General features: G+C 46.8%; 2 protein-coding genes across 5 annotated transcripts; both read right to left on the bottom strand.

Annotated features, from left to right (window-relative positions):
* Window positions 1-8: 8 nt before the first annotated feature.
* On the bottom strand, window positions 9-11564 carry FOXRED2 (FAD dependent oxidoreductase domain containing 2). Of its 3 annotated transcripts, none has more exons than XM_067309287.1 (9): window positions 11513-11564; window positions 10112-10648; window positions 7947-8198; window positions 6909-7178; window positions 5984-6150; window positions 5146-5311; window positions 4375-4616; window positions 3293-3463; window positions 9-2534 (listed from the first exon to the last, which is right to left on the bottom strand). In XM_067309287.1, exons 2-9 carry the CDS (start codon window positions 10624-10626, stop codon window positions 2269-2271), a joined length of 2049 nt encoding a protein of 682 aa, XP_067165388.1. In that variant the 5' UTR covers window positions 10627-10648; window positions 11513-11564; the 3' UTR covers window positions 9-2268. The 3 variants fall into 3 exon arrangements, with proteins under 3 accessions (XP_067165388.1, XP_013803499.1, XP_067165395.1); XM_067309294.1 differs by lacking the exon at window positions 11513-11564 and adding an exon at window positions 2664-2748 and having other exon boundaries at window positions 2292-2534; window positions 10112-10722; XM_013948045.2 differs by lacking the exon at window positions 11513-11564 and having other exon boundaries at window positions 10112-10722.
* A 639-nt stretch (window positions 11565-12203) lies between these two features.
* Window positions 12204-20398, bottom strand: EIF3D (eukaryotic translation initiation factor 3 subunit D). Of its 2 annotated transcripts, none has more exons than XM_067309337.1 (15): window positions 20299-20398; window positions 19752-19883; window positions 19348-19393; window positions 18829-18965; window positions 18632-18717; window positions 18072-18144; window positions 17829-17941; window positions 17477-17609; window positions 16704-16851; window positions 16366-16496; window positions 15819-15904; window positions 15465-15594; window positions 14841-14983; window positions 13473-13753; window positions 12204-12372 (listed from the first exon to the last, which is right to left on the bottom strand). In XM_067309337.1, the coding sequence occupies exons 2-15, from the start codon at window positions 19872-19874 to the stop codon at window positions 12359-12361; spliced, it is 1644 nt and encodes a 547-aa protein (XP_067165438.1). In that variant the 5' UTR covers window positions 19875-19883; window positions 20299-20398; the 3' UTR covers window positions 12204-12358. The 2 variants fall into 2 exon arrangements, with proteins under 2 accessions (XP_067165438.1, XP_067165429.1); XM_067309328.1 differs by having other exon boundaries at window positions 17829-17944.
* Between the last annotated feature and the right edge of the window lie 6722 nt (window positions 20399-27120).

Raw genomic sequence — 27120 nt, forward strand, 5'->3', positions numbered from 1 at the left:
CTGACTGCTGACTTTTTAAACATTTTTTTAAACTTCATTGGAAGAATATAACCATACAAAACATATTTGTAATACAACGAAATACTACAGGCAGTAATTCACTTCAACATGACATACAATCGAATGAAACGGGGCACCAGTATTCAAGTGCAATCCTGCTCCGACAAGTGACTATAAAATGGCATTGTTTATTGCTCCTCTGTGACATCTGTAACCAGAATGGCCATTCAGTACAATGCAGTATGGAGCCACCGCTCCTGCCCGTGAGCTCCGACAGGTGTCGGGATCACCAGGAACAAATGGGAACTGTGAGGTTTCATCAACTATGCACGAATCAGAAGGACTCGCGTCCCTGCTCCCGGGGATCCACTGGCACTACAGAAGTGAGTGGAGCAGGACCTCCAACACTGAACTCACCAGCTTCAACCCTGGGAGACATACACGGGGCACACTGGAAGAGTAAGTGGGTGCCGTTTTTTAGACAGTCGCTTTCTAAGCAGAATCACAATCTAAGGCAACACATATACTGTGAATTTACAGTCTTCAGATCTCTTGCGGGAATTTGAGGATGGAAGAGAAAACATTTTGAGAAGGTGTGTGTGTGTATGTACAAGTGGGCTGCTCTTGATGTCAGCACATACAGGGAATGAAACAGGCTCTAGGTGACAGCCAGTCAACCTGATTCAGTCACAGGCTCTTGTCCTCTCCTGGATGATCCCCAGATAGAAAGCCCATGGTGCTAAAGATGCAGCAAATAGCAGCACCAGCTGAACAACTAGAGGCCGTGAGAGCCATTCCCTGGGGCAGCCTTGGAGCTGTACTAATGGAATGTAAAGTCTGTGGAGTGACACTGATCTACACCAACTGAGAACATGATATTTTTTCTTACCAGCATGCTAAGAGCTGCATACCAACACATAAGATCTCTTGGTAGCAGTAGCATCACCAGCATGGTCCAGTACTCCAAAATAGGAGCAAGAACCCCTTTGTCATGTCACTCACCTCTGTTCCCCAGCCTCTCCAAACATGAAGCAGAAGAGGTATATGAACTGGGGTTTCACAGAAACAGCAGCCAAATTTGAAGAATCGTGAATTTTAGGTACATTAAGGTATAGCCTCTGCCCAGTCTAGGGTATAAGGAAGCACAAGCGCAAAGGGGTATTCTTTTATGTGCTAAGGGGTTGGAGCATGTGTGTGTGGGGTAAGAGCCTATTCCCTCTTGCCCCTCCTCTATTCCTAGAAATCACAGGGACATTGTAAGGTTGAGCTCAAAACTGCTCTTGGTTTACAACTGCGAGGCCTTGGGAAGAATCACCAGGGAGTGACAGACAGGTACATATGGCTGACAAAGAGGGAGCAATAAAGTGCAGACAACTTACCAGTCAACACTTGTAAGAGCTCAAGGTGACTGGAGGGGAAAAAAAGTAATAGAGGATGAGCTTTTTAATGACATCAAAACCCACCTGAAACTTTCTTGATGGGACATAGTGCAAATAGGAGAAATATTGATCATGCTTTATAAAACACAGGCGCTATCACTTCAGGTTGTTTGGTGTGGGAGAAGAGAAATGTTTGGACAGCAGGGCCAATCTCAGTACAACTCTCACTATGTCCTAGGCATTCTAGGCAAGCTGCTTGTCCTCTGTGGAGGGAAAGGTACCTTGCAGTCCTCTCTGGGAAATGACAAATTATCCTTCCTACACTCTAACTAAAAAATACCATCTCTCTCCACTCAAGCTGCACAACTGCCCTCATTCAAATGCTGGAAAAATCTTGCTTGTGAAGTTTGCCTAGAGTACTGCTTCTGGATTCAGCACACAAGCAAATCTTCAAGTACGCATGGCATACAGTATCCAGTAATCAGAGAGTCTGCAACGGCCTACCGCAGAATGTAAGCATGTCACCTCAGAAGAGGAACATGACATTTTAAGTTTTCTGAGCATTCTTGCACTCTCTTCTTGAACACTTGGCCATTGCTGCAGATATTGGTCTGCGAGATAAAAACAAACACTGTCTTCAGGCAACTTTGAACTCTGCAAGTACAAAGCAGAAGTCTCAGCATCACTGGATTTCAGCTCCTGACTTATCCTCCAGAGCACATTGGTCCTCTTTGTAACAGCAAGATCTTAGCAGGTCTTTGGCAATTCATGATCAATGGAAGGGATGGGCATGAAAAAGGTACATGGAAAAGGGAAGAGTCCTGCTGTGGATCTCTGTTACAATATTGTCACAACAGCACCTATGGATTTCAGTGTGGAGTGAGAAAGGTTAAAGTTCATCCTTGGCATTAACAAGATGCTGCAGCGGAGGAACTGGCATTGCGTGATCTCTTAGCAACTGGTCCTGTGACCCCTCAGGGCTGCCAAGGAGTCTGTCACCTGTAAGGTCTGCACCAGTGTAATCCTCCAGCAGGCCAGCATCTACTGCATGGCGCTGGAGTCTCTTGCTCCCCACAAGCCCTTGCATTCTTACATATCCCTGCTGACAGAAGGGGGGCAGCTTCTGACGGGTGAAGGCAAACAGGAAACAGGATTCTGTAGGAGGAAGGACCAAAAATCAGACTCAGCAGAGATACCCTATAGAGAACAATTCCTATGAATGCTTGAGAATGCATTCAGAACAAAAGGGAGGGAGGATCAGGGAAGGTGACAGGAGTCTCCCACCTGGCACCCTGCCCTGGATGGCAGCAGAGTAACCAACTTGATACTGCAGAGCTTGAGAGATGTAGGATGGCATCTCTAGCCTGCACTTTGAGAGAAAAAGGAGCTGGATTTGAGTTTTTAGCCCTTTGTCATCTTCTTGGTAGCCCAAAATTGCTTCCCTCTGGGTGCCAAATGGGATTCCTGCATTAGGTTCCCAGAGCAGTTCTCCAGCATAATATCCCAGCACTCCCACTCCCACTCAGCAGCATGAAAACAATCCCATCAGCAATATGTGAAAACAGAACTGGTACCCGACAGCACAAAGGAACATTCAGGTAATGGAAGAGGAGGTAAAACTGCAGCTAGAAAAGGGATTGAATTGAACCTCATATAGCTTTCCCTAAAACAGGGTGTGCTGCAGGCAGTCACTTTCTTTCTGGTGGTGACCAAGAGCACAAGCTATTTGGGAACATACACACACACCAGCACTTCTCACTGTCTGGGGAGCACACCAAAGAGGTGGGACTGACTGGGAGATCACTAGCTCATCACAGAGAGATCTCAGCTATTTGCAGCAGAGATTGCTCCTGTTGCACATCCCTCGCATCCCTCCTCTTCCTGCTGCCACCTCCACTCATTGCTCAAATTACCTGCAAAGAAATTGCGCAGGTCAGTGCCGAGGCAGTTCTCCAGAAAACGTCTCAGTGGCAGGATGTGAGCATTCGGGGCCGTCCAGTCTGTCAGAAAATCCTCCACAATGTGATGGATGGCATCTGGGCGGGGAAGAGACCAGTTGGGGGGGCGAAGTCTCATCTCCTGCTCTGCCAAGAGAACATTAAAGGAATCTCTCAGAATCAAAATGGCATTAAAAAAGGCTTGGGGAGAGGAAAGCAGCAATGACAGCTGTTCCAGCTTTTGTCTTAGCCTTCTAATCCCTACCTTACTTTCATTTGCAATACCCTTTGCTAGTTCCGTTCTGAACAGCCCTGCCACTCTACAGCTGGCCCTTATCCCTCCCTGACTGCAGCACTTCCTGTCATTTCAGTTTTGTACCTTCAGCCTGGTTCCCTCTGGTTAGGGACTGCCAGTCAAGCTGAACTGTGTGTAAGCTTTAATGCTACTACTCATCACACTGCTCTCTGAGCAAGTCAGGTCAGAGCCTGACCCTATGTTTCTGAAGATGAAGTTTCAGCACACTCATTGCCCCAGGAAGTTTATTCTGAGTGTGTTTGTTTGCTGGAGGTAACATTCATCTTCAAACTCTTGCCTTTGGCTGCCTCCATCACTACATGACCCCTCAGACCTGGGCAGGCCACAGAGAGCAGCTTCCTTTTGGCAATGACACTGAACACCCCAGCCATGACTGCCAGGACTCTGTAATACACATGCTTTGCAGGGTGCCAGGCAAATGGAAGTAATGTTCATCACTGCCTCATGACTCTGGAGTCTTTTGGGGTATGGAGAAGTTCCCAGCACCCTTGTTTGTCTCTCTTCTCAAATGTGAGGTCTCTAGTCCTACTACTCCATTTCTGTATGACTGATGGGAACTTCTTACCATTTTCCAGCTTTTTCTTTAGCTCATGCAGTGATGTCACAGAGGATGGACATGAAGAAAGTGGAGAAGGAAGGTGTGCAATGCATTTGCGTACCCCCTCTTTGGCCCTGAAGTATCTTCAGCCCTCTTGATTTTGCTCATATCAGATAATTAGCAAACAGAGGCTGGAGAACTTACCTGTTGGGAGGCATTTGTAATAGTAAATAACAGGGTGCAGAAAGTTGGACTGCCAGGCATGCTGTGCCTCCCCTACAGCTCGGTTGTAGTAGAAGACGTCTTTATCGGCCCCAGAGAAATTTCTCCCGTACTCCATAATGATGACAAACAGTCCACTGGGAGCTTTTCTCCCTGTCTGTGCTTCCAGCTCAGCCAGGACTCCAACTGGGTATTCTTCGAGGTATTCAAATGCTGTAGCATTCCTAAGAGTTGCAACCACACCTGTGAGACTTTTCTGTCTGTAAGACTGAGAAAAACTAACTGTGATCCAGCACTCCCTCAGCTGACAGAGGCTAGGGCCAAAAAGCCATCAGATGATAATGATTTTTTGTCATTACAGACCTGTGCTGGACTTGATGCAGCTCTTACAAAAGCTGCATATACTATTACAAGACTCCATTATATTCCCAGACCATTTCCCAGATATCTCTCTACATTAGCACAGCTTAGGGAAAGCTTTTCCCTGGGGACAGTGAAAGGGTACTACACCTCTGAGCCTAGCAGGAAGTTCTGGACCATTTCAGTCATTTAGGAGAGGGAAGTAATTGGCAGAATGGGATTTGGCGACATCAGTTGGGGCAGTGGTACAGGGTTTGAGGTGGCTACCGACATGATGCTGATGTCCCTAGACAGCAATGGAACAATTTGTATGTGGCACCGTGGGAAATAATGGTAAAGAAAAGGAATTAAATGATGGAGTGCAGTGCTGGGAATAATTACTCACTCACTCACTCTCTCAGCAGTATGATGTCAGCCAGGACACTGAACATCTGGTAGAGGCCTGAGGCCTCATTCACCCGCTTGATGATGGAATTGGTCAGCTGTGTAATAGGGTAGACTGTGGATGGCCAGGGGACACTGTGGTGACGGTTTTCCAATAGGTGGTGGACTGCACGAGCTAAGACATTGAGAGAAACAAAGGCATCTTATTTAAAAATCCAGGCTTACACTTTTAAGAAACTTGATCACTCCACTGTGACACACACAGATACTGGCAGGACACAATAAATAAGCTTCACAGTTCAGCTGTGCTCAGAATCTCACACTCAGATCACTGCTAATTGTAGTAGAGAGGCCCTCAGAAAGCTGAGGCAATACTAAGTGGTTGGGAAGGGGGAGAGGGGTCTTCATCGATATTTCATTACTTCTGGGCAGCCCTTTAATGAAAAGGATGGGCACATACACACAAACACACAAATTCTCTCTACTGCCCAAGCTGCTAGGTTTTAACTCCACAGAACAGACCTCTCACCCACAGCATGTCACGAGGCAGAGCATCTGGCTGACAGAAATGTATTATGTTACATAAATAGGAGACAATGGGCAAGAGAGACGCAAGACAAAACAAAGACAGACAACTAAAGACTTCAGATATGACCCCAAATCACTTCCATGGCCTCTCCTCCACTTCAGACCTTGCTATGCAGCTGTAACTTGGCTGTGTGTTATTATTCTCGCTGCTAGCACCAGATTAAGGGCGATCTCTTTCCAGCAGTAAGCCATGAATTTTTCCTTTGAAGTCTAGAGCTGAACCCCAATCTCTGCCCTTTCTGTACACCCCATTACTCACTTGTATACCGGAATCCATGGATGAAGCCCCCAGCAGATTTTCTAAAGTCAACAGAGTGGCTAGCAGTGCCAAGAACAAAGAGCCCCCGAGTGCCTCTAGACTCATAACTGGGTTTGATCTGAGGATACTTCTTTTTATTCCCTTTTCCTGGCATCAGTCTAAGGGATCTAATGTGCAAAAGAGAAAAGCAGGCTGTCAGGAGGGAGAGGGATAGAAAAATAAATCATTTCTGATGAGACACAAGTTAAACTGTAGTCACTTTGAAAGATGTGTACAGAACTTCATGTCTCCACTGGGTTCAGTGGGATTTATTACTTTCCCTAGCACTTGAAGTCAACACGTATCTTCCAGAAGCCAAGTGTGCTCATTTCAAGATAGTTCTGGACAAGATCAAATTACAGTCTTAGCCACTGACAGTGAATTTTAGAAGAGAGCAGAACTAGCAGAACTAGCAGAACTAGCAATAGCATTTTCAGCTGTAGGAGACAAACTAAGATGGAGTGAAGAGTGCATCGTCAGGGACAAAAAGCAGACAAAACCTTTTGTACTGATCCGCATCCATACCATCCTCATTCAAAAAACAGCTAACCACTTCCATGTGATCTGGGGAGTCAAGATCTTCAGTTCTAAAGGCACAAGCCTTTTCTGTATGAGCCAAGTCCCAACAACACCATTTGCTCAGTCCTACAGCCTGTCTGTCAGAGGACAGAGGCACACATGTTCCCACTGGGACATGGACGTAGCTGCAGGGTGAACAAAGGACTGTGCAGCACCAGGTGACTCAGAGCACATGGGGGACCAGGTAGTACTGCCAGGATAAGAACCATGAGCACCCTGCCTGCCCTTCCCATTCCTCTCTGGTAGGGCCTTTCATAGTCTATTGCTATAGATACCTCCTTCCCTGTAGATACTGTTTTTTCCTCACCTGTTGTATATAGAGAAGTCAAATTTCCAGCCCAGACAGCGAATGACACGGTCATAAGGTGCACGGGTGGCAAAATTATCCAGTTCGTCCTGCGGGAGGGTGATGGAGTCAATGCCTGCGCTGGTGTTCCTGTTCTCCAGGTAGAACCGGAGCGTGATGTGCAACTTCCCTTTCTTGTCCTTGACAATAGCCAGATCTTCTAGGTCGCCCTCCAAAAGCCCATCAAGAGATTTCAGCTGGTATGTATCCAGCAGGCCATTGTTAATTGCTCTACGAATGAAGGGGAATGTAAGAAGCGCTACAAGAAGGGAGAAGAGGTGGGATCCAGGGTTCATCCCAGCTCCTGGAGACTGGACAAGTTTACCCAGGATCCCACACTCCTCTTCAGTGTAAAAGTTATCCCTAGTGCCTCAGGGCTAATGGGAACAGCGCTGGTAACATACGCGGACAGGCAGTGCTAGGCACCACTCCTGTAACTCATCAGGGTCGTCCCCTGTGCACCTAGCAGAAATAAAAGGGGAGCCCAACCTCTTATCTGGCCCCATTCTTGAACAGTCATTAATGCATTAATTTTCACAGCATTCCTGCAAGGTGCAGGAATGCTATTAGCTTCATCTGAAAGATGGGGCAGAGAAGCACAGAGAGCCTAAGTAGTGTGCTCACTGTCACCTAGGAAGTCTGTGGCAGAGCAAGTAGCCAGATGTGGATCTGCTGACCCCAGACTTGTACCCTGATCACTGTGCTGCCCTTGCAAAGGAACAACTTGGGAGCTAGCACTTTTTATGATACACTTCTGCGGGAACATCTCTGTGTTTCACACAGACCAGTGAAGAGCTCTCAGAAAGTTCCTATGTGCAGCACCTGCAAACCTGGACTGGTACTAAACCAAGGACCTAAACATAAAAGGCCTCGTGTTTCCTTAGTGACCCCCAGAACCACAGTGCCTGGTGTGCCAGTCCAACTAGTCTCCTGGGCAAGAAGTGATTCTCCTTTGTTAATACTCCAGCTGCATTAAAAAGAGGAAGAACAGTTTCCTACCTCAGGTCTCCAACGTAGTGGGTGGCCCAAGAGAGACGAACACGGGATCGGCTCACCATGTGGATAAAATTAGTGACGCCCAGAATGTTCTCTGCTGTCTCAAAGGCAGAGTTCCCTCGGCCCAGGATCAACACAGTTTGGCCAGCAAAATCCTCTGGATTGATGGACACAGTCTCATAACCCTCTACATATTCTGAGCCAGGAAAGTTTACCACGTTGGGGACCCACGTACCAGTGGCTACCAACAAAGAGCTGCAAAACCACAGATAGCATTAGGGCATACAGGAATCAGACCATCTTTCCATCTCATCACTCCTCCCTCCTCCCATTGCAAAAGACCATTGTAATGTGCCACCTCCAGCCACAGTGAATCAGCTGCTTAGTGCAATTGGTGCTCTGGTTTGGACAGAAACCTCTCCCCAGCTTCAGTTAATGACCTACTCCTATTTTCCCTATCACTAAGCCAATGAAGACTAGTAATGTAATTTTAGCAAAAGTCCATGCATAGGCTGCGCATATAATCTCCACTCTTTTCCTAAGTCTCCCTTAGTTGTTTGTAAATGTGCATGTATTGCTCATACATACTCACGGACAATATATATTACAATACCAACATGTTTCATAGGTTGATTATATGCTGCATAAAAAATTACTTCGATTTAAAATTTGCATTGCCTTTTAGTAGTGGAACACAAGTAATTTTAAAGTAGGATAGAAAATGGTTTCAGTATTTTAAAACTTAAGTACTACTCATAAAATATATGTTATCAGAATTAATACTAATCACTAACACTAAAAGTATGGTAATCTTTTTAATATCTCACTGTAGGAACTTCTATGTAAATTTTAGGGGAATTTTTATGACATAGAAGGAAATATCAGCTCAGGCTAGCAGCACTGTCTACTGTTCCAGCCTCGTTCATACAGCTCCTGAGAGTAACTCATTCATGATGTGTGGAGTCCCATATTACATGTCTGTCCTTCCATGCTTGCCAGCCAGTGTACCTCCAAGTGACAGCCAGCATGACCTGCTGTTCTAGATCTGAGATTCTCACAAGAATTGAGAAATATATTCCATATGCTCACATATGGAATATGTGAGCTCACATAGAAGCTCCATATGCTTCTAGATTATTTATAACAATGTAATTCAGTAGCAGTACAGGATATGCATGTGCGGAGTATGACAAGAGGAAGGGTAATTCAGAGATCTGTCCTGCAAGTAACCTCGACTGTGTTTTCTCATAGTCTGCTCCCTCTTTCACAACAGCCCCCCTTTTCCCTGATTCCCTTCTGTCTCTCCTGCTCGTTCCATGCTACCAAAGAGCTTGAGCTTGCTGGGGCATATTTTAAATACTGATTTTTTTAAACACATGTGGGTTAACTGAGGTGGGCTGTCACTGTACTGATTGACACATTTTACTGTGAGGGCTACAGAGCCCAGAGAGGCTGTGGAGTCTCCTTCTCTGGAAATATTCAAAAACCGCCTGGATATGATCCTGTGCAACATGCTCTAGGTGACCCTGCTTGTGCAGGGGGGGTTGGACTCAGACAATCTCCAGAGGTCCTTTCCAACCTCAGCCATTCTGTGATTCTGTGTGATTCTGTGACACAAGTTTGTAATAAAGGCAGTAGTGGCTAAGGCGAGTACAGCTGAGTTATTTTTTCACTGAAAGCAAGTATCTTGTGATAGAAGAAGCGATTTCAAGCTTACATATACGGCATGGAAATTTTGGTGGTGAAAACCACAGGCAGCGAGACAGGTCTGTGAGCTGTGGAATGCGAGGTGCTACCACAGACCGAACCAGCTGCAGTTCAGCAATGCAGACTTCTCCTCTGACAGCTCCTTATTGCTCATGAAAGGCAACACTTTCCCAGGAGCAGTTTTTTTACCCATCTGCCCCACTGATCATTGCAAAATTTTTTTGCCAGGATGGCAGATAAACCTTTGTACAGCTCTGAAAGGCTATGAAATCTCCATCCTTGGAGATATTCAAACCTTGACTGGACAAGGCTCTGAGCAACCTGATGTAGTTGGCCCTGCTTTGAGCAAGAGAACAAAATGACCTTTACGGGTTTTTTTCCAACCTAACTGATTCTGTGATTCTGTGACTCTAAATACACTCGTGGAGAGCTGTACAGATAGTCCTCAGTTTGCCCGTTACCTGCATTTGTAGTTCTGTCTGTTCTGGTCCATCAGGATGAAGTAGTGGCCGTTCCAGGCCTGCTGATCTCTGTCTAGCGTGACGTGGACAATGGCCGTGTTGTACTGGACCTGCAGCTTCAGCAGGGAAGCAAAGTCTTCCAGATAGCGCACCATCGTGTCGGCATCGGGGAAGAAGTCGTGGGAGTAGTGTCGGAAAAGCAGCCGGTGGTCGTGGCTGAGGAGCGAGTTCCAGTCGTGGCGAAGGTTGAACTCGCTGTTGGATTTGCCCGTATATTGCTTATTGATGCTGATGAGCTTGCGATGGCGAGGATACAGGGTGAAGAAGCTGCCGGGAGCGTGGCTGCGCTCAAAGACTACGTAGTCCCTGCCGGCTTGCTGGAGGAAATAGGCTATCTGCAAGCCTGACGGGCCAGCCCCGATGACGCAGTAGTCGTGGTAGAGAAAAGCAGTGGTGCAGACAGCGCCTGTGCACAAGGTGAGCCTCAGGAGCGTCCCCCAAACTGCCCGGGCCATGGCGGGAATGGCAAAGCCAGCTCTGTTGGAGAAAACCCCAGAGGCGAGTCACTGGGGGCAGGAACTGCTCCAGCACCCAGCTCCCCCTGCGCAGGGTCCCAGCAGCACCTGGCATGTGACTGGCAGTGCCTGGCCCCATCCCCATCCCCATTCCCATCCCCATCCCCATTCCCATTCCCATTCCCATTCCAGGGGCACCGCTGCCCTCACAGCCTTGCCCCACCAGAAGAGCACTGCTGATGGGAGGAGGCAAGGCCCCAGGGCACCAGGAGCAGGGCCTGGCCCCTCTCCCTGCCAGCCAATGGCAAAGAGGGTCTGGATTCTCCAGCCAATGGGTGGCACCACACCACAACCCCCTTCTCCCTGCCAACCAATGGGAAATGGGCCTGGCTGCCCCAACCAATGAGTGGTGTTGCATGATGACCCCACCCCCCCTCTCCTGCCCCCCAATTCCATGTCAGCCAATGGCTAAAAGGAGCCTGGGTCTTCCAGCCAATGGGCACACTGAGCCCCCTGCTGCCCCAGCCAACAGCAAATGGAGTGTGAATGCTGGAGTCAATGGGTGAAGCCCCTCCTTAGCCCCCTTGCTTCACTGCAGCCAACAGGAAAGAGGGAGCAGCTGTCTCCAGCTAATGGGGTGCAAACTCCTCATTTCCCCCACTCCCTGTCAGCCAATGGGAAAAGAAGGCACTAGCTGGCCCGCCAATAGGGAGGAGGGGCCCCCTGTGCTCTCCACCCCTTCCCATTGGGGGAGAACGCACATTGCCCTCCCTCCCCAGCCAATGGGAACAGGGCTTGGCCCCAACGACCCCCCCCCCACCTCCGCCCAATAGAGACAGGGGCGTGGCCGGCGCCCGCGAGCGCCGCACGTGATGTAGTGACGCACCTGGCGCGCCGGGCCGCCGCGAATCGATCAGGCCGGTCCCATCAGCAACCACACCTGCACCATAGAGTTCCGGCCGCTCCGGTCCTCCTCCACCGGGCAGAGCGTACGCCACCAACGAGCGAGAGGTGGTCAGAACGCCCGCCCGCCCTCCGCGGGAGGCGCACGCCCCGCCAGCAGCCGGACGAGTGCCGCGCCCCTCGCATAACGGCCCCGCCCCCCTCCCAGCCGGGTCACATGACGCCGCAGCCGCTTCCCACCGCCGGCTGCGTGGCGCCGCCGCACGCGTATCACGTGTCCAGAGCGGGGGCACTTAAAGGGCCAGGAGCCCTCCCCCTCCCCTCCAGCGGCACCCGCAGCGGGAAGCACCTCGAGGGAAGAAGCCCCAGATTTTGGCATGCACAGGTACGAAGGGCGGCTTGTGCTGGCTCCAGCTTCAGCAACAAGATTGCCCTTCAAAAAATGAGAGGAAGAAAAAAATCCTTAACTCCCCCTTCTTTACTGCAAGGGAGTATGTGGGAAAAGGGACAGCACAGCTGCCAGACAATACACATAAAGCCAGCCATTCAGTTCATATAATTTCTCTTTTTGTTCCACATGGTTATTTTCACTCCAAAATTTCCCATTATGTTCCTTTCATTCTTTCACAGTAAATTTCATCATAGAACACAGAACACATTTTAACAGAACAAAGTAACTTTATTCTGTTTTTCTTTTTTTTTTTTTTTTCCTTCCAGATCTCCAGAACAGCATGGTGCAAAGATTGACCCATGATCCCACCCATCAACAGCACAGGAGAGGGATGACTGTCTGGGTCACATTGCAACCCCCATTATCCAACCACAGGGTTCAGCTCTCTTCCTCTGAAAAAGAGAAGAAGAACAATAATGGAACAAGTGCAGCTGGGAGAGAAGAGAAAAAACACCTCTCCCTCCCACCCTCTTCCTTTGCTCAAGAAAATGCCACAGAGAACAAGAACAAAAAGAGAAGTCAGACATTTAAAGGCAAGTCATCCCCCCTCAACTTGCCTGGCCTCCTCAGCCAGTGCAAAGCTGTTTATTAGTCAAGGCCACATACATGTAATTTGGAGTTAGGCAATTTACATTCTTGAGCAAATTATGCAGCAACTTTAAAATTTCCATAATAAAAAGGAATAGCTAGCCTAACTTTACAGTGCGCACACACACACACACACACAAAAAAGTAAGGTATTTTTCCACATCACAGGAGCAAGAGTTCCAAGCCAAATGGCTTCCCACAGTGAACAGAAAGCACCTAAACTGCATATACCAGGCATCATAAATTGTTTTAGACAAAGGGCAAGATAGCAGCTGTCCAGTTAGACATTAGGACTTCTCCTCCCAAACTCTCAGGCTTTCAGACTAGGGATCCCCCAACTTCTTGATATTCACTTAAAAGAAACATTCATTGAATTGTCTCACTCATGGTAAGTAGTAGCACATTTTTAATGCTTTTTTTTTGGTATTCATTCCCATTTCTAGAACTGTAGTAAAAAATATCCTGATGTCAGCAGCAGTCAGCATCCACTACTGACTGAAATTAATGAGCACCACACATCAAATCCTGGCAACATTTAAAGAAGCACTCCTTGGCAAGTTCCATTTTCCTAGTCAGTGCTCTGGACCTGTCCCTTCTCCCCACCCCCTTAAAAGAAAGAAAGAAAAAAAACAAAACAAAAACAGTCCTTAGTACCCACACAGAGGCACAACATCTGTACTAACTCTCAGCTCTTTTTACTTACCTTCTTGGTCCTTCCACTTTAGTATTTTCTGAATGTCATTAACATACATCATCTCCATCACTAACTTGACAGATGTGTGGCCCTGAGGACGTTCATTATACTAGTCAGATCTAATCCTTAGATCTAATTTTAACCTTATATTACCCTTTTCATCCAGATCAGTCAAATCACTGGAAAGTAACTATCAAGCACACTACAAACCTTCCTCTTCCTCCTCTTCCTCTTCATCTTCCTCATCTTCATCAGAGCTGAAGGTGCCATCAGGCAAGCTGTAGATACGGATCACTTGCTTGTTGGGGTCTTTGAGGATGAGGTACTTTCCCTCATCTAGTTTCATGCAGATGTCAATGACACATCGCAGGATGCCCCAGGCATTCTCTATACTCAGATTAATCTGGCTGGCAAACTCATTTGGCTTGAACTGCTGCGTGCCCAGGATCACATGTCGGGCAGAGTCCTTCACATGGTAACGAGATACATACCTAGCAGGACAAGAAAGCAAAGGAATATTAGGAGACTCAGCCCATCCAATGTAAGAACACCACCAAGAGAAGCAGTGTGATTATTTCTGCGTTGAGCAGCAAGAACCATCCTTACACTGCAATACTGAAACCTGACAGGATCTCCTGGCTACAAGCTGTTTCCACGTCTGTCAGTAATGTACCTGAAATCCTTCCACTACCTCAGATCAGAAGACAGAAGAATTAGTTCCACAAATAAAAATTTTGCAGTAGCATGATTAGCAGGGAGTTTGGACTCAACAGATGCGACTGAATCAGTCCCATATCACAAGGATGGAATCCAGAAGAACTGCAGAGCCACCAGAATTGAATTAGCAAATGCTTCTCACTAGCCCCAACCAAAAATAAATAAATAAATGTATATAAAAAAAAACATGTATTGCAGTAACAATCTGGTAACACTTCAACAGAGGCAAAATAAACAGTGCAGCAGCCACTTCATCTGTTTTGATATCTACCAATGAGTCCTAGCTAAGGGACTCACATCTGCTCTGTGCTGGTGCTGTGCAAAGGAACCACAGAAAATCTACTCTGACTGAGACACCTGGGAAACTGCATGCCTGGAAGAAGCTAGCACACAAAGCAGCTCATTCAGGCCATCAATAATGGGACACAGACTCACTGATTCTAAGCTGATTCTAAATTGGTGGAAGGGAGGTACTGCCACAGCTCAATTTCTCAGTAATGATGCACTAAGGATCTCAATCAAATTCCTGACAGGTAGCACAGTCTTTGGATTTATTTCCCTTGTTGGCAATCTCAGAAGTGAAGAAGTTGTCAAGAACTGCACAGGCCGCCTGCCTCTCACTTGTGTGAGGTCTCTCAAGGTCACTCACAATGGGTGGCACATCAATCAGATGCTGAGGGGAAGCAGCTTACACAAAGGCCAGGGTCACCACTGACAACACTCACTGCAGGCTCTCTCTGCACACTCCAAATGTGAGGCAGTTCTACAATTGCTCACATTCTACAAATGGTTTGACAAATACTGTGTTAAAACAATGGAAAACGCACCCAAAAGATGTTTGTTGTTAAAATCCTGTCTTACCCGAGTTTAAGATATTCTGATCCAGCCAGCAGCGCACAACATGTCCAACGGGCTAATTTGTAGCTGTTGTTTTTCAACTCTGTGGCAATCACGGCTCCTCTCTGAGAATCAAGCTTCTGGCGCCAGTCTACTCCATTGCAATACTGAGAGGAAAATCAAAACCAGGGTCAGTCTAACAAGCCAGAATCAGTCATCTCTTCAGCCATCTTGACATGATGCAGGAAAGTTTTTTGTCTACCCTTTGACAGCATAACAAGAGAATCCAGACAGTAACTTAAATCCCTTGCACAGGGGAAAGGGAGAAATGAGAACAGCATGTATGGCCAACAGACGTAGAACTAGTTAGGAAGGGAAAAATCTGAGAGGGAAGAGTTCACGAGGGAAGCATTTGAACAGACTTGCTATTGCAAAAAACACAGGAACAGAAGAGGGTTCCAACCAGCTACCTTGTTTCTGGGGGAGAGACTACCAGCACTGCTTGTCCACCAAAGTTACGTTCCTTTGATGGAACGTAATAACCAAGGGGACACCATCAGATGTTTGTCTCATCTTGCCTGCTATACCTGGTATGTCAGGCAGCAGTGAAGCAGTAAGAGCTAGCTTTGGGATCTTGTTCTTCCTCACCCTGGAATCCCATTCGTTCAGTGTTTTGATGTTGATGAATGACACCTCTCCATTAGCTCCCGTCATCACTCCATCGTGTTCACAGCGGACAATGAGATCTATATCATCTCCCAGCTTCCACCTTCGGTATCTGCAAACAAACACTCCAGTTGGTTATTCCTGACCCTTGCCCTCTTTTAGAGCTATGCAAGTACTCAGCAAAGTTCTTTCACCCTCCATCTGTCCACTGTGAGGAAGTCCAGGCATCCCTCTCACAGTAAAGCTACAGCACTACTACTGACAAGTTTTGCCTGCAAATCACACCAATAGCCTGCACCCTTGCCAAACCTAGGCATCAGAGATAGAGCAATGTACCTGTACGCAACAGAGGCTACTTCATTTTTATCCATGTCATCCTCCACAAAGGGGTTTGGGTTGGGAAACTTGTATTTTTCCTTTCCCTGCAGAGGAAAAAAAAGAAGGGCACATCAGGAAAAAAACAAAGGAACTACCTCTATAAGACAAATGCTCTCTTACAGCAAGAATAACGAATCTCTTTTACATAGAAAGAGCTTAGAAAATTAAGACAGCTAATAAGAAACCTCTTCTCCACCTTAGCCACTTAGCTATAAGCATTATTTCCATTGGCACTTCAGCTTTGCTATGCATACTCAGAAGCCTGCCTGCTTCACCAATGGGAGTGGAATTTCCCATTTGTGAAATAAAGTGAAAAATTTTCTATAAAAAGCACACTGCTGACCCATCCCACCTCTTTCAAAACTCAAACAATATTAGTGTGAAGTATCTTTGTCAAATAAAATGTTTTTGTGCTGAACAAACTGTATTAATAAATCCTTAATAAAATCTCTCCTTGAGACTCTCCAAAACACAGACCCTACTACCCAGGGCTGTTTGACCGTACCATCCTCAGACACTGTTGGGAGAAGTTATGGTTGATGTAGGTAGCCTCCATGGCAAGGTTGCGTGGAGAATTAAATGAGTTGCCCTCTTCCTGTGGTGGTTCATTAGCTGTTTCACTCACTGTCAGTAGGTCTGAGAAAAGAACAAGTCACAAGTGGTTATACCAGAAGAGTAACTATGACTCCTTCAAGGAGCTTCTAGCCCCATGCTGAAACAGATCAATGTTGAAGTTACCCTTCACAGCTAGTAACTGTACTGCAGCAGTCACACTGTTCCAACTATAACCTGGACACTGAGACATAGAATAAATTCAAAAATAAATAAATAAAATAAGCTCACCAAAATCAGAATTGTCCCTCTTGTCAAAGAAGAGCTTGGATCCAACTCTCTGGACAATGATGTCCCAGGAATACACAGAGCGAGTGCAACTCATCAGTGTGGCCAGGATGGCATCTGTGGCAAACACATTTCCTTGGGTCTTTGCCAGCTACAGAAAGGGAAGGAGGAGAAAAGTGTGTTTCAGCAATGTGAACATACATCCTTTCCCTTTCCAACCAAATTCAGTAGTGTTAGCAAACCAGACCGAATTTCTTCCCCCACTCTCAGAAGCAGATTACTAGACAAAGCATGAAGAACTGCCTAGCAACCCAGGTTGACTCCTGCTGCAACAAGGTAAAAGGAAGGTATTACAAGAAGTGAGCTGGCTGAGAAAAGTTCCTCATTGCTGGTAGTGTTGTAAGGAGAAATCTCCAAACTTCTGTCTTCTCCAAGAGCAGAAACTTCAAGAACCAGACCTCTAACCTGGATGTTTCTCTTCCAGTATGGCTCAAGTACTAGTCTGCCTACCTTTCCAGAATTATAGCTTTTCCTTGGCCAATATTCCTAATTTTGCATTAATCTATCTCTGCTTTGGATCTAAGAAAACTAATGGTTACCAGCTAAAGCTCTTTCCTGTAAGCATAGAGATCTGCAGTTTTTCTGCCCATCTCTTTTCTTACTCAGAGACATGTCTCTACTTGCAGACCCTTAAATTTGGTCCAACTGTGACAACAGGCCTCTAACAGCATGCAGTGAGAAACATACTACTGGAGTGTGCAAAATGGTAAACACACCTTTCGGATAACTGGGTCATCAGTAGTAGTGACAGTATGGAAGATGCGCTTAATGCTCCTCAGTAGCTTCTCATTCCTTGTTGTAATGCGGTCAAAGGCTTTATCATAGTATTCCAAGGCTCCACAGCACTCTCTGCAAAGATATGACAAGGCAATATTGATACCCCCATACAACAAATAACATCACCCATAAATACCACAGGATTGAGGTGCCCGTCAGGCTTTCCATTAACACTCCTGCTTTTGTGACTTCAGTGGGAACACCGGGCATGGGCCAGGAGGCCCTTGCCCTGCTACTTTCCAAAATCCAGTCAGGTCAGGAAGCAAGCACCCAGCTGTTTCTGAAACTCACATGTCCTGTGGCTCTGACACCTCCAGGTAGCGCATCTTCATCAGTCGAGGGAAGTCCATCTCTTCCTTCACCTCCCAGTCACTGCGAACTTCAACAGAGGAGTCACGAGGCTTCTGCTGTGCAGCGAGAGGGTAGACAGACAAAGAGACAGAGACACAGCACATCAGGATTTGTGAAAGAGAAGTTGCCTCATGAAAGCAGACAGAAAGCTAAACAATCATAGGGGTCAGAAAGCTAGTTTACCTGTGATTTTTGGTCCCATTTCTGCCTCACTCCAAACTGTTTCTGAAACTTCTTCTGTAGACGCAAACGGTCTCTAAAAAGGCAAGTATGTGAAAAGCCATCAAGACAAGTTCTAGATTCCTAGATGCCACAACCACTCCTACATTTCCAATTTACCAAAGGAACAATGCCTTTAGGCACCAAGCCACTGAAACATTTGCTGTTGATCAAAATGCCTGAAGCATTACAAGCTCTGCTCTTTACTTTGAGCAGTTCTTTAAATATTTTCTCCTCTGAAGACTACAATACAGCTTCCAAAAAGGGTATATTCCATTTTAAATTACCGTAGTCATTTTCTGAACTGGATTTAGAAACTCTCCTAAATTCTTAAGTAGCTGTTTGAAACCCATGCTTATAACTACAAGTGACTTCAGCAAAACACTGGACTTGAAAGTATCTTGAAGTTCTTCTTTGGTGACTGTTAGCTCTAGTGGTTTCTATCGCAGTAACTTAACCAATTTATCAAAAGCTTGTTGACACACTTTGTACAAGTACAGTATATTCATATCTGAGGCACTCACCTCTCCTTCTGCTTGGCACTCTTTGGCAGCGTCTGCATACTGAACTGCAGCATGTTCCGACGGTCCTTGTCTCTCCGAAGGTTCCTCTGTGAAAAGGGGACAGGGGAAGGAGGAAAAAAAAAAAAAGACATTTCAGTTATAAAATTATTGTCTACCACTCAAGCTCTCCTTCGGGAGTTTCAGAAAACAGGTGTTACCTGTGCAAATCGCATACGATTCCTCTGGTATGCGGTTTTCTGTGTTCGTGCCGTATCCACCAACTGGAAGCTAGTCTCATCCTCCTCATGAAAATATGCATATTGGCTTCCTCCACCAAACTGTGAAGAGTACTTGTCTGAAAATAAAACACAGCATCTTGCTACCAAGCTTCCAGGAAAAGATCAGGGGATGGGGGAACAAACCCCTCCAACTGCCTTCCCCCAAGTCTGATGCATGAGTTGGGACTGTCTGCCTTACACCACCACAGTTTCCTCTCCCTCCAAATCTCCAAGAAAAGCACTCATCATGAGGTAGTACAAAATCAGGAGTAAACCCTAAGGACAGGGAGAGCCCTACGGAGCTCTCCCAAGGGCGAGGCACACTTTTGAATATAAGCAGCTCTTGCTGAGGTATGTAGATAACCACTAGAGCTGGTACGAAACACGAGAGCAGGAACGACATTTGAAGTAAACTTTGCACAAAACAAATGACTGGAGCAGTCACCAGACATCACATACTTGTATATCTCTTATCCTGATATGTGGCTCCTGTCCAGTCTGCAACCTAAGGACAAACAAACAGTCAAAATAAGTGAGTAGCAACATGACATTCCCTGCTACTCTGATTTTACATATGCAGGACTTCAAGCAGCAAAAGCAAATATGGTTCTATGCTCCAGAATTAATCCTTTCAGTTCCCACCTCTGCTTGCCAGCCTTACTAATAGTTCACAACTGTGCTAATTAGGATGCACTACAAAGAATGTTTCAAGAACAATAACAGTAATTAGTAAAGAAGTTCTAAAAACAAAACATCAATACGATGCACAGGTGAGATGTAAGAAGGAATACAGGGATCGTTCAGCAGGTTAACACAGAGGCTGCCACCTTCCCTGGCTCCACATTATGGCATGATTTTAATACCTTTCCCAGGCGGTCTCCTTTACTGAAGGGCTGATATGGCATATCCCTGAACTGCTCGGGCACAGCACAAGGGCCCCAGCCAGAGGGGTTGTCCTGGATCACGGGTGTCACAAACTTGGCCATTCTTTAAACCTTCAGGAGGAAGAAAAAAGAAAAAAAGAAAAAGAAAAAAGCAAACAGAAAAGCTCTGTTTTTAAGTGGCGAGCCCTGTCAAGCGCCGTGACACCCGCTGCAGGCCAGGGCTGCGCTACGAACACCGCTGGCCGCGGCCCACCCCCTCTCGAGCAGGGCTCGGTGCCCCGGGAGGGGAAGGACGGGGCCTGCTTCACCGCCCGGGCCCAGCACTGGCCCCGCACGATGCCGCAGGCGGAGCGACGCGGGGAGCCGCGGCCTCGCTCCCGGGGTGGGTACTGGGGGGGGGGGGAGGGAACCTCGGCCCAACCGGAACCGGGGGCAGAGGCGGGGCCGGGGGGGGCCCCGATACCCGCGGGCCCGGGCCCAGCACGGCAGCGAGCCGGCCCCGAGGGCGCCCCCGGCGGCTCCTCACCTGCGCGGCCCCGGCGCGGCCCCGATGGCGGCGGATACGGCGGCACGAGCCGGCGGCGGCGAGGAAAGGGCCCTACGCAGCTCCGGCCCGCCCTTATCGCGTCATCGCCGCGCGCCGCCGCCGTAACGATCAAAAAAAAAAAAAAAAAAAAAAAAAAAAGGCCGCCGAGAAGCTTTTTCCACGGCGCTGCCGTAAAGCGTGGGCGCCCCTCCCCCACCCCGCCAAACGCCATACGTCATCCTGATGACGCCTGAGCCATAGAGCCGCAGGAGGGACTGGCTAGAAAGGCCGCAGCTCGCCGGCGGGCGGCAGCGAGCGCCCCATGGTGCGCCGCGTTCCCTCCACTATCCCAGAGTGCCTTGGGGCCGCGGGCCTGGGGGCGACGGGTCTCGGGGGGGTCTCGGTGTTGGGTCCCCCGGCAGCAGCGATTCTTGTGTCTGCCAGAGTTTTCCTCCTCGTCTTGCCGCCTGCTCGCAGGACTGAGCCTGTGGAGTGCCTCAAAGCCCTCTGTCAGCGCCCCGGGAGCTGCTCTGGGGGTGCCACTTCTGCTGGGATGGATGGGGTGGGGGCTCACGGTTCAGGTAAACCCGCATCACCTGTAGCTTGTGTTGGGGTTGAGTTAGCCTGTCCCGATGATGTCTTTTTGTTGTAACAATAACATTTACTGAAATCTCACACCCTCTTCATTACCTGCACAGAAGTATGTAGGATTAAGGAAAAAAATGACATTAATGGTAGTTTGAAAACCCATTGAAAAGCTTGGGTTTAGCCTTAAGTAGAAAAGGCTGAGATGAGGCATGACAAAGCCTTTCGGTTTGTACCAAGCTGTCACAAAGAGGAAGGAAACATTGTTTTCCCTGCCTGCTGAAGGTAGAGTAGAAATAGGGAGTTCAAACTGAAACAATGGAGATCTGAGTGAAATGTTAGAAATTTTTTTTCTTGTAGTAAAGTTGATTAAACTTCTAGAAATGTGTAACATCAGTAGGGGTATTTAAGCCTTGTTAAGCCAATATCTATTGGGAATGATTTTGATATAATTGATCTGCCAGGCAGCAGTGGAATGGCACAGATTGTTTCACAGAGTTCCTTGTTTCTTCTATCTATTACTCTCGTAGGGATACTTGAACTTCATGATCGCAGAGGTGACTGCCCCATATCAGAAGACTTTTTCTCTTTGACAGAGCTTGAGCACAAATTACTCTGCCTAAAATTGTGTATAGGAAAGAATACTGATCCTCAGCTTAGTAAAACAAATATTTATATGGCTATGGTTCAGTCCCCCCTTTCCAGTTGTGCCAGGCTGTTCTGCAGACATGAAATAGATTTACTGTAAAGTCTGGCAGGTCCTGTTTTCACAGTCCTGTTTTCACAGATAGACATGGAGACAGAAATTAAGAGATTTGTGTCTGTGATAAAGAACAGACTTGCGGGGCTCCTGACAAGAAGTATGTCAATAAGACAGTGCATCAGAATAGGAAGCATGATTTAATTCTATGCCTCTGAATTTTGTCAGACAAAATATTTTTTGTTAGCCTCTTGAAATAAAAATGTATTGAAAACTTTGTAATGCTTTTTTAGAAAAGTAGGTAGTCTTGATTGCAGTTGTATGATCATACAACTGACCTTGGTTTTAGAGGCTGTTACAAAATACTTGACTTTGAGGGGTAAGGATGTGTGAAAAGTGGTAATTGCAGTTGTCCCTGTTGCCTTCACAATATGGTATTCAATGTTTTGCATTGTCTCTGGTGGCTTTCCTTGACCTGCTAGAGGGGAAACATAGGGCTACAACTTCAGATTCAACTCCAGAGCCTCTCTAGGAGACCCTGAACAAGTCATTTGATATATCATATGCCTCAGGTTCCTGTCTATAACTGGGATATATTTCCCCCTCTCAGATGGTGAGAGCAAAAATTCATTGGTAAATCTTAGATGTTTACATATCAGAGTGACTGAAATTTTCTCTAACATTAAAAAGAGCAGGATTCAGTTTACAGCTGTCTTCAGCTCACAGGCTAAGAGCTAACTCTTTAGAGAATTTTTCTGGGTATCCTTAACCCAAGAAGAGTCTAGATCAATATTTTTCAGAAGGGTGTGCATTTTCTCCTTTATTTATAAATTCACCACTTTTAGTTCCTTTCTGAGAAAGAACGGAAGCTACAGCAGTCTCTACTTTGCCAGGATGCATCCCCATTAATCAGGAGTAGGATTATTAAATCAATTTTCCTAGCTGGTGAAAAAGCCACTTATAGAAATATAGTTTATAAAATACAATTTGTAACTGTCCCACCTAAACGGCCCTCCTGGGGACAAACGTAATGAGTGCTGGAATTGCCTCACTGCTCTCCAGTGGCAGCGCAGTGGATTCTAGCTCCAGATGACTCCTGCAGCACCCTACCAACTCCCATTCCCTGCCCTCCCCTACTTGGGTGCTGGGCTGAGTAGGCTCAGAAGGACTCTGGCTGTGGGAAGTGGCCATGCACACCTTTGGGACTGCTGTGGCTGTATTCCAGCCTATAACTAATTTCCTCATTATCTATCTATGTGGAACAGATAAATACACTTTATTCAACTTGACACATTAGATTCAGTCTGAGCATTGCTATGTTCATGTCCTGCTTAGGAGGCAGTGATAAAAGGAGCAGGAAACCCCAAAGAGAAAACTGGACTAGGGATTGAATAAAGAGAAGCAATGACAAATGGACTGATAATTTAAATCCCTTTCACTCCCAATCCTGTGTGAGGTTCTTAAAAGAGACTGTAATGCTGCTGTTGTCTTCCAGAGCCGACAGATTATTTGCAGTTTGGCCTAGCCCAGCAAAATACCTTCTCTGGGGACAGAGTTGGGTACAAGGCATGATTCAGAGGGCAGAGCTTGCATAGGGAGTGTCCTGTCCAGAATAAATACTCCTTTGGGCTCCAACGTAAAGTACCAGTTTCTTATTTAGGGGAAAGTATTTCAGTTCTAAGAACATATTCCAGACTGGAAGAGGGTGAGATTCTCTGCCACATTTAGATCAAATTTACTGGGGGGGGGGTGGGTGGGGTGGGTGGGGAGTGAGTAGCTTTATCTCACTTTTTATTTAGCACCAGACACTGCAGCCTCTGATTTCCTGTCCCATGCTGTGGTCAGGGCTCCAGTGTTGTGTGCACCCCTCTGTTTCTATCTTCCTAACCCCAAGCACCATTTCTGCAAATAATTTGCCATCTGGCTGTTAGCTCAATGACAGGCATATGAGTTTCCCAGTGAAGTCTGGAGTTGCTCAGAATACACTTCCTTGCAATCATTTAATCATTAATCCACAATTCCAGTTAATCAATTAATTAATCAGGCTAATCAATTTTCCCTGGAAGATGCTTATGAGAACAGCCAGGATAAATTGCTCCTATCTGATTTTGCAGACTTGTTTCCCATTTCTCTATTTTGGGGATCTGCACTGGTGTTAGCAAATCTATAAAAGCAGGCTTGTCCTAGCATCATGGCTGTTCCAGTCCAAAGGCTTCATAGCCATAATCTAGTGCTTTCCCTCCATCTCCCACAGCAATTCAGGGCTCATTCAAGAGCTGTTGTTCTGTGGGCTGGCTGTGTACTGAACAGCAGACTCATCCTGCTGAGCAAGTACAATATGCAGCTCAGGCAGTATCATCAGAAGTTTACCGGATTTAAATGAAGGAAAGAAAATCAAAGCTCCCAACCTATTAGGGTCCTTTTCTAGAAGAAATGCTACTCTCTTTCCTAACTGGAGACACCTTAGAAAGCCTTAGGATAGGAGCTGCTTTCCAACTTGTGTGACTGTGATTCCCATTTGCTGTGCAGGACTTCTATTCAAAGAGGGGACCTGAAGACTAACGTTCATTGAAACACTAATTTCCAGTAGTTCCTTTTGTAGTTCTTATAGCAAATGCATCAAAATAGCAGATTGTTTCTTTTTTTTTAACTAGACAACAAGCACACTGTATGCCTGTACCATATGTTTAGTCCAAACCCAGAAACCAGAGAAAATAATCTTCAGCCTTAACACCTTCCCCCAGCTGAGAAGCCTAATGTTTACAAACCTCTTCAGATCAGACTGTTCTTCCAAAGTCATCTTTTCTAAAGTGGCAAGATTTAATGCTGGCTCCTGGGTTCTCACTGCAGACGACCTTCACTGTATCTGAAGTGGCTCCTGTCACAGGCCAGCAACTATCTGGCTGCTCAGTTGCCCATAAGGATCACTGTACACCAGAAAAAGACATGTTTCAATTGCTCTCTCCCTCTGTTCACAGATTGAGAAGCCCTCCTACCTCCCTGGCATGTATTCCTCTTTGCATCTCATCTTTCCAGTTGCACTTTTAACTGCCTTCTCAATCTGCTGTTCTTCTGGGCCAAGTGCCTTCAGTGCTAAGTGTGGCTTCCTTTTGTGCTCCTTCTTCACCCCTCTCCTAAACTGCCTGGATGTTGGACTATAAACCTGCCTTTCTTGAGTGACAGTTGCTCACCAGCTTTTTCAGGGTGATGACTGATATGATTTTTAGAAATCCTGGAAAAACAGCCATAGAGCAACTTTCCTGTTTGTGTGCTGGGAATGTGATTTTGAATTTGCTGCCTGTGCAATCCATTTGGGTTGGTAGCAGGTGGCACCTGGCTGATTTGCTGCATGTGTTCAGACCAGTCATGTCTGTACAGTAAGGTCCAAGCAGGGGAAGGGCTGAGTGTATTCTTGGTAGAGGATAGTGCTTTCACCTCTAGGCTTTCTCCTTGTTCCTCCTTGAGCCGTGCTTAGTGCTCCCTACTTCTGCTGGGGCAGACCATCTCACTTCCAAGGATATATGGAAACCTGGCAAGCACAGGCTTCCTCTTCTTTGTAAACCATATTGCTTTTGCAGGCTAGATGTAGAGCTTTGCCCTACTTTAGCCACTCCTTTCATGCTACTAGAAAAAGGATGTTGGGCAAAGCTTCCTGGAATATATTCTAGGAAATATTGTCCTTCTCTGAATTAATACTGTCTCTTGCCTGGCTTTGACTATTTTTATTTGCACTGGCACCAGTGTCACATCTCTCCAAGGCACCTGTAACTTAAAGCTTCAGGACCTGGACCACATGCATTATCAAAGGGGCAATGTCTATCACTCTCTATCCTAGTCCTCAGCTGCTGAACACTGCCCTTTCCAGAGCTGTAGAAGGAGCCCAGGGTTCATCTGTCTCCACACTAACTGTTGGGAAGATTGTCTCCTTTGATCTGCATTCAGCACTGGATCTTATCTCAGCAGCCAACAGGCTAATTCCACAAATTTATTCTACAAAGCTCAATTAGAGCAGCTGGTGCCGGCAGTGTCCCTGCTGGCTCTGCGCTTATAGGAGAGGAAGGCTGGTGCAGTAGCTGGGGTATGGGCTTGGGGCTCCCCTGACTGAACTGCAAATCCCTGCTGCACTGCAGTCTTCTGGGCGACTCTCGCGAGTCACGTCAGTGGGAGTTAGGTACCTCTGTGCCATTCAGAATTGGGGCCTGGGTCATAGTGCTGGATGTGGGTGCTGGGAGGGACAGCATCTTCTTACCTCATCAGGGGGAGAAATACATTAAAGATAAAAGGTGCTTCTGAATGATGATGATGAGGAACCGTTTAAATAGAGGCAGAAGCAGATCATGACTGCTGCATCTGGGAAATGCTGTACAGACACGAACAGGAGCAACAGCAGGGAAAAGAATGGGGCTCTGAATGATGGTGAGTGCAGGGACTGTGATGACTCCTCACCACTTAATTAGCATTATGCCTTTTAACTGTGGGAGTCCTGCTCCATGCCCTGTGGTTCTGCAGTACCCAAGTTATATTCAGTACTGCCCTGAATTGGATCTCAGTGTATGTGAGCAAAACTGCAGGCAATGTATGGCATATGCAGGCTTTCTTTACAAGGGCCCTGCCCAGCACAGAAGCACCCACAGTTATTTCCTTCAACCTGAGCAGTGTGACAATAACCTCTGTGAAAAATCAGGATTTTTTGGAGCTAAATGTGCTGTACAAATGCTCCTGCTCAGCTGTCCCCCTTGTCCTCTGGAAAGCTTACTGCTTAAATAAACCAACCAGGCAAAACTAAGCAAGACATCAGGAGCTGAGGAAGAAAAACAGAATAAGCGATTTCTACTAGGGAACAGTGTCAGGAGTCAAGCCCCAGTTGCACAAGGCCTAGTTATCAAGGCAACTCTGTCTCCACAGAAGGGAGCTGAATGCAAGTGCTACCAGTATATAATATGCTATTCCCCTCCCCAATGGCTCTCTGACTCTGCTCTAGTACCTTCCTTCCCTCCGAGCTCTCTGAAGCAGCAATATTGGGCAAGCCAACCTTCCCTTTACCTTGCTGTCTGCAGGATATGCCACCTTCAGCCCCCAGCCTTACTTCCCCTTTCTCCCTCATCATCTGAGGCAGCGGGTTTTCAGTCTAAGTGAGGAAAGTCCCCACAAAAGACAGCAGGGGCAAGGGGCACACAGCAGTCCGGCAGGCCCACTGTTGACATTCCCTTCCCTGCCCCTCAGAAAGTCAGAGACGGGGTTGGCTGCCGCGCTTGGACAGGGACAAATGTGCTTCTTGAGGTATATGGTGTGCTAAGCCTCGAGGCTATTCCTTTCTCTCCTCTTGAGCAGATTTCAGTGCCATCTGCTCCATCCTGCCTTTGGAGGAGTCAGCTGTGTGCTTTTGTCTCTTCTGGCAAAGCTGTGCTGCATATGTCCCCTATTGGGCTTCAGACACCCCAAGGTAGCCGGGAAGGAGAATGCACAGTTTCAGCCTTGTTCTAGAAAACTCCCACTGCAGCAGGCCAAGGTGTTTCTCTCCTCTTCCCTGTCCTCTA

The sequence above is a fragment of the Apteryx mantelli genome, chromosome 1 (assembly GCF_036417845.1).
Source record: "Apteryx mantelli isolate bAptMan1 chromosome 1, bAptMan1.hap1, whole genome shotgun sequence".
NCBI lineage: Eukaryota > Metazoa > Chordata > Aves > Apterygiformes > Apterygidae > Apteryx > Apteryx mantelli.